The following is a 13,703-nucleotide window of genomic DNA, read 5'->3' on the forward strand; positions in this document are numbered from 1 at the left end:
CAAGATAAACTCATATGTGCTATTTTTTGTGTATACCTTACCTTGATTTGTATCTGTCATTTTCAGGGCACTGGCCGAATAAGTCTGCCCAGCACTATCCCCGCCTCCCAACCACCAGCCCCGCCTCCCACCACCGGCTCTGCCACCCAATCTCGGCTAAGCTTCTGAGGATCCATTCCCTTGGAACAGGCTCCCATGCATGTTTGAATTCCGTTACTGTTTTCCTCTCCACCATTCCAAGCATCCACCACCACCACTCCCTCCGTGAAAAAATACTTCCTGACATTTTTCTTGAGTCTGCCCCCCTTCAATCTCATATCATGCCCTCTAGTTTTACTGCCTTCCCATCTCCGGAAAAGATTCGTTTGCGGATTAATACCTTTCAGATATTTGAACGTCTGTATCATATCACCCCTGTTTCTCCTTTCCTCCAGAGTATACATGTTCAGGTCCGCAAGTCTCTTCTCATACGTCTTGTAACGCAAATCCCATACCATTCTCGTAGCTTTTCTTTGCACCACTTCAATTCTTTTTACATCCTGAGCAAGATACGACCTCCAGAACTGAACACAATACTCCAGCTGGGGCCTCACCAACGACTTATACAGGGGCATTAAAACCTCTTTTCTTCTGCTGGTCACCCCCTCTCTATACAGCCTAGCAACCTTCTACTTACAGCCACCGCCTTGTCACACTGTTTCGTCGCCTTTAGATCCTCAGATACTATCACCCCAAGATCCCTCTCCCCGTCGGTACCTATCAGACTCTCACCGCCTAACACATACGTCTCCCGTGGATTTCTACTCCCCAAGTGCATCACTTTGTATTTCTTCGCATTGAATTTTAATTGCCAAACCTTAGACCATTCTTATAGCTTACACAGATCCTTTTTCATGTTTTCCACTCCCTCCCGGATGTCCACTCTGTTACAAATCTTAGTATCATCCGCAAAAAGGTAAACTTCAGCAATGTCACTCACAAATATATTGAACAGAATCGGTCTCAGCGCCGATCCCTGAGGCACTCCACTACTCACCTTTCCTTCCTCCGAGTGAATTCCATTTACCACCACCCTCTGGCGTCTGTCCGTCAACCAGTTCCTAATCCAGTTCACCACTTCGGGTCCTATCTTCAGCCCGTCTAATTTGCATGTCAGTTATGAAGTGGTATCCCTTTGGGATCCTGCCAGGTATTTGTGACCTGGATTGGCCACTGTTGGAAACAGGATACTGGGCTTGATGGACCTTTGGTCTTTCCCAGTATGGCAATACTTATGTACATTATTTGTATTCGCAGACTCCGTTTCATTTTAGCAACGCTAGAATAAATCACACACTAAAACAAGCTAAATTCACCAAAAAAGAAGAAAAATTACAATGAAGCATACAAATAATAATTTTTTACTGTAGTCCAGATTTGATATGTTTGTAAAATATGGAGTGGAGAAGTAATTTAGTGGTTAGAGCAGTGGACACGTTATGTAATTTTCAAAGCATTTAGCCTTCCAAAGTTCCATAGGTTTCTATGGAACTTTGGAAGGCTAAGTGCTTTGAAAATATGCCTCATAGAAACATAGTAGATGACGGCAGAAAAAGACCTGCATGGTCCATCCAGTCTGCCCAACAAGATAAGCTTATATGTGCTACTTTTTGTGTATACCTTACCTTGATTTGTGTCTGCCATTTTCAGGGCACAGACCATAGTAACCATCCATTATCTCAGCTATAAACTTATGGCCCCATTTACTAAGCAGCGTTATAGGTGCGTTAGCGTCTTTAACGCGCATTAACCATGTACGCGCCTGCTATAGGCGCCTACACGGTTAACACGTGTGCTAATTGTAGGTGCGTTAAAAATGCTAACGCACCTTAGTAAACAGGGCCCTTAGATTGTAAACCTTCCAAAGACAAGGAAACTCCTCTAGCATATGTGAATGTAACATGCTTTGAGCTACTGCAGAAAAGCATGGGCTAAATCCAGGTAAATAAAAGTAGTATAGTGTGCATGAATAAGGATCTGCAGAAAAAGATAAGAAATAAACCCTGATTTAAGTTTATTTGAAAGAAAAAAACCCCAAAGATGAAATATGTAAAATTTGTAATGTGGTTTTAAGCTTTGAGCAGTGCATACTTGGATTCTGATGTGCTGAAAGGATTTGAAATTGATTAAGGTTGATGGAATTTTAGGCCTGAGAAACTCTCCTGACTCAGCACACAAGAAAAAGGATACAGTTTACACATTTCTTTCTGTTTAAAGTGCCTGTCTGGTTTCTAGAAATGCCATTACAGGGTTTGTTCATAATAAAAATAGTAAGGCAATAATGACTAGGCAGTGAGGGCAAGCATGGCAGTTCATGTACACCGGAGCTCGGGGCCTGAGGCAGTTATTCCATTGGTGTTCATTCCTTTGCAGGACATGTCAGCAGTTTTGATGAAGATTTGCTATATATATCCAGATCAGCAAATCTTCATCAACACTTCTGTTTTTCAGTGATTTCTCATCAGAAATGCTTGAGATTCCTGAAAACTCCATTGCCCCATGTAAGCCGCATTGAGCCTGCCATGAGTGGGAAAGTGTGGGGTACAAATGTAACAAAAATAAAATAGATACTATTGGAGATTCTACATGGAATGTTGCTACTATTGGAGATTCTACATGGAATGTTGCTATTCCACTAGCAACATTCCATGTAGAAGGCTGTCTGTTTCTGTGAGTCTGACTTCCTGCACGTACGTGCAGGACGTCAGATTCACAGAAGCAGAAGCCTGCGCGGCCACATGGGTGATCTGCAAGGGCCGACTTCTACATGGAATGTTGCTAGTGGAATAGCAACATTTCATGTAGAATCTCAAATAGTAGCAACAGTGGAGGAGTGGCCTAGTGGTTAGGGTGGTGGACTTTGGTCCTGGGGAACTGAGTTCGATTCCCACTTCAGGCACAGGCAGCTGCTTGTGACTCTGGGCAAGTCACTTAACCCTCCATTGCCCCATGTAAGCCGCATTGAGCCTGCCATAAGTGGAAAAGCGCGGGGTACAAATGTAACAAAAAAAATAAATAATGAAAACATGGCCAGGAAGGGCTCTCTGTACTATACTTTGTAGGCCGCACTGAACCTGCTAACAGCGGGTAAGAGCGGGGTATGAATGCTACAAATCTCAACCCAGCATAGTAGGACATGTTTGATGCTTGAGTTTATTATTTGAGTGCAAAAATCTCATGCTAAGTATTTCAATTCAGGTACTTTAAGAGGGTCATGCTTGAATAGTTAAACTGTTCCTAATGTAACATATCTCACCTGTTAAAGTCAGGGTTTCCAGCTGCTCTAGTCTATTGTTATGGTATTATGGCATGAAAAAAGTGACTGTATAAATTGCACGATTTTGATGGCCGTCTCAAACTGCACTCAGTATAAAGATGCTTGCCAAAACACTGGAATATATAATCTGAACGCTATTGCGTTTAAGAAATGCTGTGAAACCTAAAATATATGCACATATTCTGTAGAATAAGAAAATTCTATTGGATTCACCCTTTTGTTTTTCCTTTTGGTCCACCCGTCTTGGGTAAGGTCTTAAGACAGAAGCACATTGTGATGTCATCTAACATTGTTAAAGCTTTGTTGCCATTGGTTTGTCTCTGTTTCATGTTTGGTTAGGTCAGAGGATTTTCATGATTTACAGTATAAAACACAGAGATTTGTTTATGTCGTGTATATAAAGGCTGAGAAGAAAATAAAATGTAGCAGTTTCCTTAGCTTCCCTCCAGACCAGCCCAGAAAGATACTGATGGATTGTGCACTCTTTCCAGCAGGTGGAGACTCTGACTCTCCTGAGAGCCAAGAGCCCTGGCTAGCTATAAAGATCCAGTTTTCTCAGTCTCCAGCAGGTGGAAGGTGGTGAGCCCTTCAGTCTCTTATGCTTATTCTATTTCTTTCTCTTTTTGTCTCCTTGGTTAAAAGACAATCTATATTATTTGACCTATACTTTATTCTGTGCAACGGAATTTAAAAAAGAAAAAGCAATTTTTGTTACTGAAGGAGGCTGAGGCTCACGGGAGTTCTTTTCCAACCTTGGGGGTGTCGCACTCGGATGGCTGGGTCCCTCCCCCCACAATTACCTCCCAACTTCTTTTATTAGTGCAATATAATGGTAATTGGGTCTTCCATTCTGCACTAACCTCAGGGAAGGGCTTCCTGAGGACAAGGAGAGACAGCTGCACTGCTTTGGTGTTGTAAAAAAAAAAAAAAAAAAAAACACCTGCCAAATGAGCAAAGCAGCTCAGCTTCTTCTTGCTGCATCTATATTGCAATTGGTATTTAACTCTCCTGCATTTTCTTGAGTTTTTGTTTTGTTTGTTTGACGATTTTGAAAAAAAAAAGATGGAGAAACTGCAGCGTTGTGTGGCATGCTAGTGCAGGTGTTTCATGGCATCTGGTAGTTGTAAATTTTGTACCGCCAAAGAGGTCCCAACGCTTTTCGCAGAGCTCCGGTTTTGTCTGGAAGCATCTCCATTATGCAGTCACAGCCTACTGCATCAGACCTTATTCTTTTCCTTTGAGGTGCGGGGTTACTTTGTCCTCCGTCTAGAGTGATTTTTCCTTACTAGGCTGCCTTTTGAACCTTTGGTGGCCTGCTGTCTTAAAGATTTGACGCTTAAAGTGGTGTTTTTAGTTGCCATTGCCTCGGCTAGGGAGTGTCAGAGTTACAGGCATTTTCCTGTAGGTCTCCTTTTATGTAGTTTTCTAAGTAACGGGTAATTTTGCGCCCTGTTCCTTCCTTTCTTCCTAAGGTTTTTTCCAGGATCCTTTTGAATCAGTCGGTAGTTTTACCGCTACTAGGTTTGTCTTCAGGGTCCGAAAAACAGCGGAGTTTGTGAAAACTCAATGTCAAGAGAGTCCTTAAGCATTATTTGCGGACTATGGAGGATTTCAGATAATCAGATCATCTTTTTCTGTTCATTAGAGGTGCCAGCAAAGATTTAGCAGCGTCTAAGCCTGCCATTTGAAGATGGTTAAAAGAAATAATTGCTTCCGCTTACCTTCTATCCGGAAAACCTATTCCAGAAGGGGTAAAAGCTCACTCTACTAGAGGACAATCAGCATCTTGGGCTGAACGCCCAAGTGCCGCCTTTAGACATGTGTAAGGCAGCAATGTGGTCTTCCTTGCATTCTTTTTCTAAGCATTACAGATTGGATGTACAGTGTTGTCAGGATGCAATTTTGAAGCAAGAGTCCTTACAGCAGGATTACTAGGGTCTCTCCCTTAGTTGTACAGCTTTGTTACTTCCCATCAGTATCTTTCTGGGCTGTTCCGGAGGGATGCGAAGGCGAAATTAGATCTTACCTGCTAATTTACTTTCCTTTAGTCCCTCCGGACCGGTCTAGAACCCTCCCTATGCTGTGATTTCTTGGCCATTCTGTCTGATGCCTTAACAATGATGTAATTTAGTACTGTATATTAGTTTTGTGGGTATTGAGCTGCTTTGAACATTTGTACTTGGTTATTAAAAAAAAAAAAGACCCACATACTTGCTTTACCCTTGGTCTATATGAGGGACTTATATATATATCTGTTTTCAACGCCTGTAAGTCTTCACCTGTTGTCTATTTGACTCTACCAGTTGCACAGAAGTTACTTCTCATTCATTCTTTCTTTCCTGCTTTGTTATGTTAGTACTACTACTACTATTTAGCATTTCTATAGCGCTGCACAAACATAGAAGAAAGACAGTCCCTGCTCAAAGAGCTATGTAATAAAAGTGAGCCAAGTATAGGACAATCAAGCCATTGTGACATCACTGATGAGGTTGGCTCTTATTGGTGGCCTGAGGCATTATGACATCACAATATTAGCTCTGGTTACGACTACTACTACTACTATTTAGCATTTCTATAGCGCTACAAGGCATACGCAGCGCTGCACAAACATAGAAGAAAGACAGTCCCTGCTCAAAGAGCTTACAATCTAATAGACAAAAAATAAATAACGTAAGCAAATCAAATCAATTAATGTGAACGGGAAGGAAGAGAGGAGGGTAGGTGGAGGCGAGTGGTTACAAGTGGTTACGAGTCAAAAGCGATGTTAAAGAGGTGGGCTTTCAGTCTAGATTTAAAGGTGGCCAAGGATGGGGCAAGACGTAGGGGCTCAGGAAGTTTATTCCAGGCGTAGGGTGCAGCGAGACAGAAGGCGCGAAGTCTGGAGTTGGCAGTAGTGGAGAAGGGAAGAGATAAGAAGGATTTATCCATGGAGCGGAGTGCACGGGAAGGGGTGTAGGGAAGGACGAGTGTGGAGAGATACTGGGGAGCAGCAGAGTGAGTACATTTATAGGTTAGTAGAAGAAGTTTGAACAGGATGCGAAAACGGATAGGGAGCCAGTGAAGGGTCTTGAGGAGAGGGGTAGTACTGGGTCTTACTATAGCTAGCCAGGGCTCTTATTGGCTCTCATGCACTAAAAGTGACTTCTAGGGGAAGGCTGAGGCCAGTGCTGCTTTTAGACGTCATACAGTTCCATTGGTTGGCTGAGGAAGGAGCAATACTGAAGGTAACTGTAAGGGCAGGTGCACTCTGTTAACTGGTGGGGGTGATGATGCAGACTTTGGGTTGGGAAGACAAATGTCAAAGGCCTAACTGGCGGAATTAATAGCTGAGAACAGTTTTCTGAAGTACTGATTATACTTGCCCTTAGTTGTGGAACGAGAAAGAAGTTGTGGAACTGAATTTTAGGATATCTAAGTTTGAAAACATTTGTTCTGTGGCAGATGGTGATAATTTGCTGAAAATGAGTGTGGAAGCAGAGGTAGGGTTGCTGCTTCACTTTAAAGGTGTCCATATTTCATTGGTAGCTTTTCACCACGTACCTTGCGTGCTGTGAAAGTTCCTTCACCAAGTTCTCCTTTTTGTTTCAGGTATTGAGTGCCCACGAGGAGCCAGGAACATCCCCAGCGGAGTTCAGGAGGGAGAGCCTTTCAGCGAGGAAGCCACCCTGTTCACCAAGGAGTTGGTCCTGCAGCGAGAGGTAGGGCTGATGTTCAGCGCCTTCGTTTTCCACGTTTGCATTGGCGGACAGAGCACGTTGTTCTCACGTTCGGCACTTCCCTCATTTTTTGGGGGGGGGGGGTTCAGTCTCACAGCAGATAACTGCTGGGTGAATTTAGTACAGGAGAAGGGTGTGAATCCTCGTCAAAGAAATGTGTAGTTGCATCATGGGTGAATGCAGTGAGGGCTGTATTGGCATGCAGGGTTGTGCACCGAAATGAATGAGAGGGTGCTGTGGCTTATGTTTTGGTGGAGGGCATGAGTGAGTCTAAAACACTGACTCATAACCAATCAAGTCATTCAGCTGTCCTTAGAATTCAGTATATGACATCATCACCCTAAGCAACTTGTTTACTCAGGACAAAATGGAATCCAGTCATAAAGACTTCATATAAACAGTATTCAAATCTTAGAATTATTTATTTATTTATTTTTATTTTAATTCTTTATTCAATTTAAACATATTATACAAGAAACATCTTGATTGGAAAAGCATCGTAAAAATGAGGTTAATCATATTACAGGAAAAAAGAAAAAAAAAAGAAAAAAATTTTTCCTTTAAGTAAGTAATGATACTCAAGACCTTGGTCGCAACCACTGCATTATTACCCGATAAAAATTGGATCTTTCGTCTATTTTTCCGAAACAAAGATAAACCCTTTTTGGGATTTAAAGTATTATTATTTCCTGATGTCTCCAAAGAGACACGTAGACGAAGGAAACAATTTTTGCTCCTTAAGTCTGAAGTGCTGCGCTTGGGGGGGCACCTTTTTTTTAAGATACCCCTGCAAGTGCATAATAAGACTTGCTAAGAAGAAATATGTCTTTACAGAACCTTCACATCTGACAGCCCTGATAGCATCGATGACAAGGGATGAGCGTTAAATTATAATTAACTCAACTTAGTAAGAGTATGAGATTCCTTTGTTATATTTTTCTTCTTGTAATTTATATGATTTACTCCCGGAATTCCTAAATCTTGGATCCTAAATTATGGACTTGAGTATCATTACTTACAAATCTTAGAATTATAAAGTGCGGCTTTTTTACTTAGAAGGAAAAACCTCAAAGTTAATGCGATAGATAAGAGCAGGCATAGTAACGAGTTGCCCGAATGTTATCCAAAGCGTTTCCTTCTAAGTATAAAAAAGCTACAATTTATAATTCTAAGATTTGAACACTGCGTATGAAGTTTTTCTTTTGATTGGATTCCATTTTGACTTAGGCTTCGCTCCTCACGATTAGTTATAGGGTGAGGTAAGGAAGCAGTGGATGTTTGCAAACAAGTACAAATGCTGGTGTTACCTTGTATATAAAAGGCGTGAACTAGAAATGTATGCGATAACAAAACCTGTAATTTGTCTTTTTATTTTATCTATGAAGTCATTAAAATAGTCTGACTATCACCAGTTACATAAATGTCACAACAAATGCTCTAATGCATTCAGACGTTTAGGAAAGAAGCCAGATTGCTAGTCTCATTCATGGCTGAGTAAACAAAATATCCAGAGCCAAAACAAAGAGGAGGATACCTGCACTCTTGTATATACCAGGCCAGTCGATTTACTGACATTTTCTGTGTGAGGTTTAGTCGGTATTTAGCTGCCCTGCTTTCGTTTTTGTCTCTGGTCAATCTCTCTTGGAAGTGGAGCACCAGTGTACTGATACCACTAGTGGTCCTGTTTGCCAACTCAAGTGGCAATAGAATCAAAGTTCTCTGATCTACCAAGGTAACTCTACTTCAGAACTCATCAGCGTGGGTATCAAAGGCTGTATGTAACTGGCTGCCTTGAGTAAGTGCACTTTATTAGAGGAATCTGTGCAAAGGCCTCTCTACAGATCATCCAAACCTCTGATTGTCAAATGAGGGTACCTCTGTTGAAGGTGATTTGATCATGAAGAGGTGAGATGTCAGAATGATGGTGAGAGAATCTGGTTTCTGAAAGGTTGAAGGCATTGAAATCAACAGACGCAAATGATGTGGAGAGCAGGAGGACATGCTTATTTTAACTCTTCTATTGGGTTGTTGGCCAGCTGGTGACCTTGGATTATAAAGCTACCAACCCTTTACTTTTCTTGAACAATTTGGACAGCAGAGTGCAGTTGCTTGAGTCCAGTGCTGAAAGTGGTATATCTCAGTGCCACGTAGATGAGCGAGAATTACTACTAGCACTGGGAAAGAAACCTAGACCTGGTGACAAATTAAAATAGAAAAGATCACAGCAGATGGAAGTTCATGTGTAGAAAAATGTGAGGCCCTAGTTAGACTTGCAGTACCTGCTGTCTTCCCTCTTTCCTTTCCTCTGCTTACTTAATTTCTTCCAAGCATCTAATGCCACCCCACGTTGCCTTGCGCTTCCATTACAATTTTAAATAGGCCATTTACATAGGATGAGGTGAGGCTGCCGTGGGGCCTGTGAGCATGCAGTGCATCATGGTCTCTGTGTAGAGGGAATGGTGACACCACACATGGAGACAGCAGCAGGGTTGGAGAAGGTCCCATTGAATTGGAAGACTGAAGCAGCACAGGGCAATGGTGCAAGGGGAGTAAGATGAGGCAGACACATGAAAGGGAATAAGACAGTGCCAAATGTTGATGCCACCTAAGGGTAGCAGTATTCCCTGTTCTGGTCTTGAGTAGTCGCTAAGTTTCAGGTAGCTGAACAAACATTTTGTGAACTGGAAAGGAAATTGGTTGAATAGTTCAAATTCAATTTCTTTCTCCTCTTCCCCTATGTATTTTGACCATAGTTGGGCTCATGGCTGTTGGTGTGTGCTGAGCATGCATAGTGGTATGCTGTCTCTACACACATTACACTCCGGGAGCATCTTCATTGTCTGTTCCTTTATATGGCTGATAAGTGTGCATTTATGTACGTATTGAGACTGCAGCAGGTACCCAAGATTATTCACAGTGATTAGTTGTCCAAGGCTCTGTTTGATGGAAGAAGCTATATGTTCATTATTGCAGGAGTGGCTTTACACAATGCCAGGTGCTGCTGTAGGACAAGAGAGATGCCCTTTTTTGTGTGTTCGCCCATATTACAGTTTGACGTTGGCAAGAAACTCATTTGAAAGTCATTAGGAATGAGACTTGTTTTTTGTATGTGGAAATCTATCCAGTATTTCTTGTGTGTAAAATAAAAATATTCTCTTTTCCTGCCTTCTGGCAAGATCACTGAGCTCAGTGTGATGCTTATAAATTGGTTTAAGAATTTCAGCTGTTTTATATTTTTAACATACTGATGTCAGTGTACATAGCTTTGGAGAAGATAATCCTTTAGTTCCTGCCTCTCAGATCTTACAAATCTTAACTTTTAAACGTCAGAAAGATGGCTTAACTTGCTGAAGACCACGCTTTGAGAACTTGGGCTGGAATGGAGTCTATACCTCCAGGTTTGACATCTCTTAAGCATGAGCCTATGCGGCCAGCGGTGTTCGCTCTTTATTAATTTCTTTGAGGCTTTTGTGATGGGAGCAGTATATTTTAAATAAGGTCACCCTCTCCATCTGAAAAGCTCAGGCTGAAGAGGAGCCACAGGGCCGGGGTGATGGAAGGGTTGCAGATATATGTATTCTCATAAAACACAACTGAAGAGGAAATTCTTCAGGTGTTAAGTATTGTAGGGTCTGCACCACAGAGCAGTGGAACCTGCAGACCAGGCCCCATACAGCTTATAACCTGGGCCAAGATGCTTCAACATAGAAATGTGGTGGCATATATATGTAGAGTGTCCGAGGCATTCTGAGGGTGGTGCCCGCTATGGGGGGGGGGGGGGGGGGTTCTATATAGATTGCCCAATGTCTTGGAATTGCAGCATTCAGAATAATGCACATTGAAGAGCAGATTGTGTCTCTTGAGTCTGAGTAGACTTGTAAAATGTGTATGCAATTTTGTAATCCGCGTAGAACGTTAGCGATAGTGTGGAATATAATTTTTTAAAAATAAATAAATAGTTATTTGGTGATAACAAACACTTAATTGGTAGTCATTAGGAGTTAGCTTGGATCTGCCTAATTTTCATAGTGTGCAGGTCCAAAGGGGGGGCTTGGCCATGGCAGGGGTGGTCCTAGAATTTAGGCATGGCCTTCATTTCCACACCGCACTGCCTTTAGTTGGGTGCGAGCATTTACACCAGCCTTTAAAATGCAGGCTAAGCTAGTAGTCGGTAAAGGGCTAGGTTTACTAAGCGGCACTATGGGCGCGTTAGTGTTTTTTAACGCCTATAAAACGCTAATGCGTCCATAGAAACGTATAGGCACGTTAGCGTTTAACGCGCCTTAATTTTACAGGGGCGTTAGAAACACTAATGCACCTTAGTAAACATACCCATTATTTTTTATGTCGAAAATGATCCATCTTTAGTCGATGACCTAACTTATGTTACAATCCAATCTATCACTCAGAAACCTCTATGCAATAGCATAATCTATTCTTCTTTACCATGTATGTATGCACCTTAATGCAAGACCATTTGTAATTCTGTACCCGGAAATGGCGATCACCATTACGGCATAATGTAAGCCACATTGAGCCTGCATATTGGTGGGAAAATGTGGGATACAAATGCTACAAATAAATAAATACCCCTAAAAGATCTTTATAAAATTCACTGAGATCATCCTGGTGGTGCCTAACCTTTTGGGAGACCCATACAGAATTCCCCAGTATATGTCTGAATTATACACATCTGCTTATCTTTAGCTGCTGTATGTATAGCTTATATGTTTGACTTAGATGCAAGTAAAGCAGGCATAAATCTGTCAGCTGAGCCAAATGTATAAGTACCGATGTCTGTTGCTTCCACCTGTATCTTACGTGTAAAAGTGCTGATATTTGGCATTTATATGTATAAACTATACCTACAGCAGCACATGTATGTATATCTGTATATTTACTGATGCCTGTTAGAAATATAGCATTGCTGAATATGGCAATAATTTGAAACATCTAGACGAGATGTTTCAAATTATTTGGCAGACATTCCGCTGATAATTGATGACCTGTCTGTGCCCAGTCTTAGTAAGATGTTTGGATTAAAGACCTTGTTATGTAAATCATCTTCATCACTTTGTATATCAGTAGCCTCATAAATAATTCCCATTAAAGGGAAATGTAATTGTCCCTGAGGATAACCGTGGAGAGAGAGTCCATCTTTCCTATTGCACAATCTATGCGCACTGAGGTTTTTTTTAATAGTGCACGGTCTGTTCAAGTGGTCCGCTTCCGTTATGCCACCAATTGCCTATCAGCCTATACAGAGGCAAAAGAACTCACTCTTTACAAGTTAGTAACATAGTAGATGATGGCAGGAAAAAGACCTGCACGGTCCATCCAGTCTGCCCAACAAGATAAACTCATATCTGCTTCTTTTTTGTGTATACCTGACCTTGATTTGTATCTGCCATTTTCAGGGCACAGACCGTATAAGTCTGCCCAGCACTAGCCCCGCCTCCCCCCACCGGCTTTGCCTTTCTGAGAATAAAAGCTGCCTTATTATATGACTTGAAGAGGGAGCTCGTTCTATCAGTGCCACACCAGCGCAAATCTGAAGACCTGCAATTGAGGAAATAACCCAAGAATTACTGCCACGGCAAATAATGATGCTGACAAATTATTATACAGAATCAGAATAGAGATGAAGTGAGTTACAAAAAGTAAAACTATTTCAGAGTAAATGCATACTTAACCTAGGTCCCAATTATACCTGCCTGATTATATCTCCCTGTTACGATAGTGCTTGGCTACAACCTGATGAGGAAGGCTGTCTCTGGGTGCCAGCAGTGTCAGCTATGCCTTGTGGGCTCATAATCTTAAGCTTTTGTACCTGGGGCAAAGGAGGGTTAAGTGACTCACCTATGGTCACAAGCAGCTGTAGTGGGAACTGAACCTGGTTCCACAGGTTCTCGACCCTGAAAAAGTGTGCTAAATAGAACCTTTGGAACTGAAAATAACAATGAACACTGGTATTTGCACCCTCAAATAAGCCTTGAATAGCTAGAAAATAAACACCTAAGTGAATGGCAGTACAGGGATTTCAGCCAATAAGTTGCACTGCAACATAAAGCTGTTACCCGTAAACGATCTCATTTCTACATGCTGGTAAGTGGCTGTTTCTCTTTCTTGATTATTTCTGAAATTACTTCTGAAAATCACCTGAGTAGTAGAGATAACATAGGGTGTTCCATGTTCTGTTGCCAAGTACAGCTGCTATGTGGTGCAGGCACTATCTGAAGTGTCCACCAGGATCAGGGAGTTCTCAAATCCACACACCCACCCACCCACCCACCCACACACACACACCCCACCCACCCACACACCCCCACACCCCCCCCCACACACACCCCCCACACACACCACCACACACACACACCCCACCCCCCACACACACCCCCCACACACACCCCCCACACACACACCCCCCACACACACCCACACCACACACACCCCACACACATACCCTTTCTTAATGGCTTATAAAAACTTGCATGATAAGGGAGAAGATTACCTTTCACTACAGTTTACTTTTATATATATTCAAGGTTTTCACTGCCAATATTCCTGTAAGTTTAGCAAAATGATTATATCAGATGTTTAGTTTTAAGATTGCTAATGTTTTTCCTGACAGTTGATGCCACTGGCTAACAAACTCTCTCTATTAGGATTCT

General features: G+C 42.0%; 1 protein-coding gene across 1 annotated transcript in view; it reads left to right on the forward strand.

Moving 5' to 3' along the window:
• Nucleotides 1–13,703, forward strand: part of SND1 (staphylococcal nuclease and tudor domain containing 1) — a 1,412,868-nt gene that overhangs the window by 701,426 nt on the left and 697,739 nt on the right. Inside the window, exon 16 of the mRNA XM_030217129.1 lies at nucleotides 6,905–7,014. Within this exon, the coding sequence (XP_030072989.1) occupies nucleotides 6,905–7,014 (110 nt within the window). The remainder of the gene's footprint in view (nucleotides 1–6,904; nucleotides 7,015–13,703) is intronic.

The sequence above is a fragment of the Microcaecilia unicolor genome, chromosome 10 (genome assembly GCF_901765095.1).
Source record: "Microcaecilia unicolor chromosome 10, aMicUni1.1, whole genome shotgun sequence".
NCBI lineage: Eukaryota > Metazoa > Chordata > Amphibia > Gymnophiona > Siphonopidae > Microcaecilia > Microcaecilia unicolor.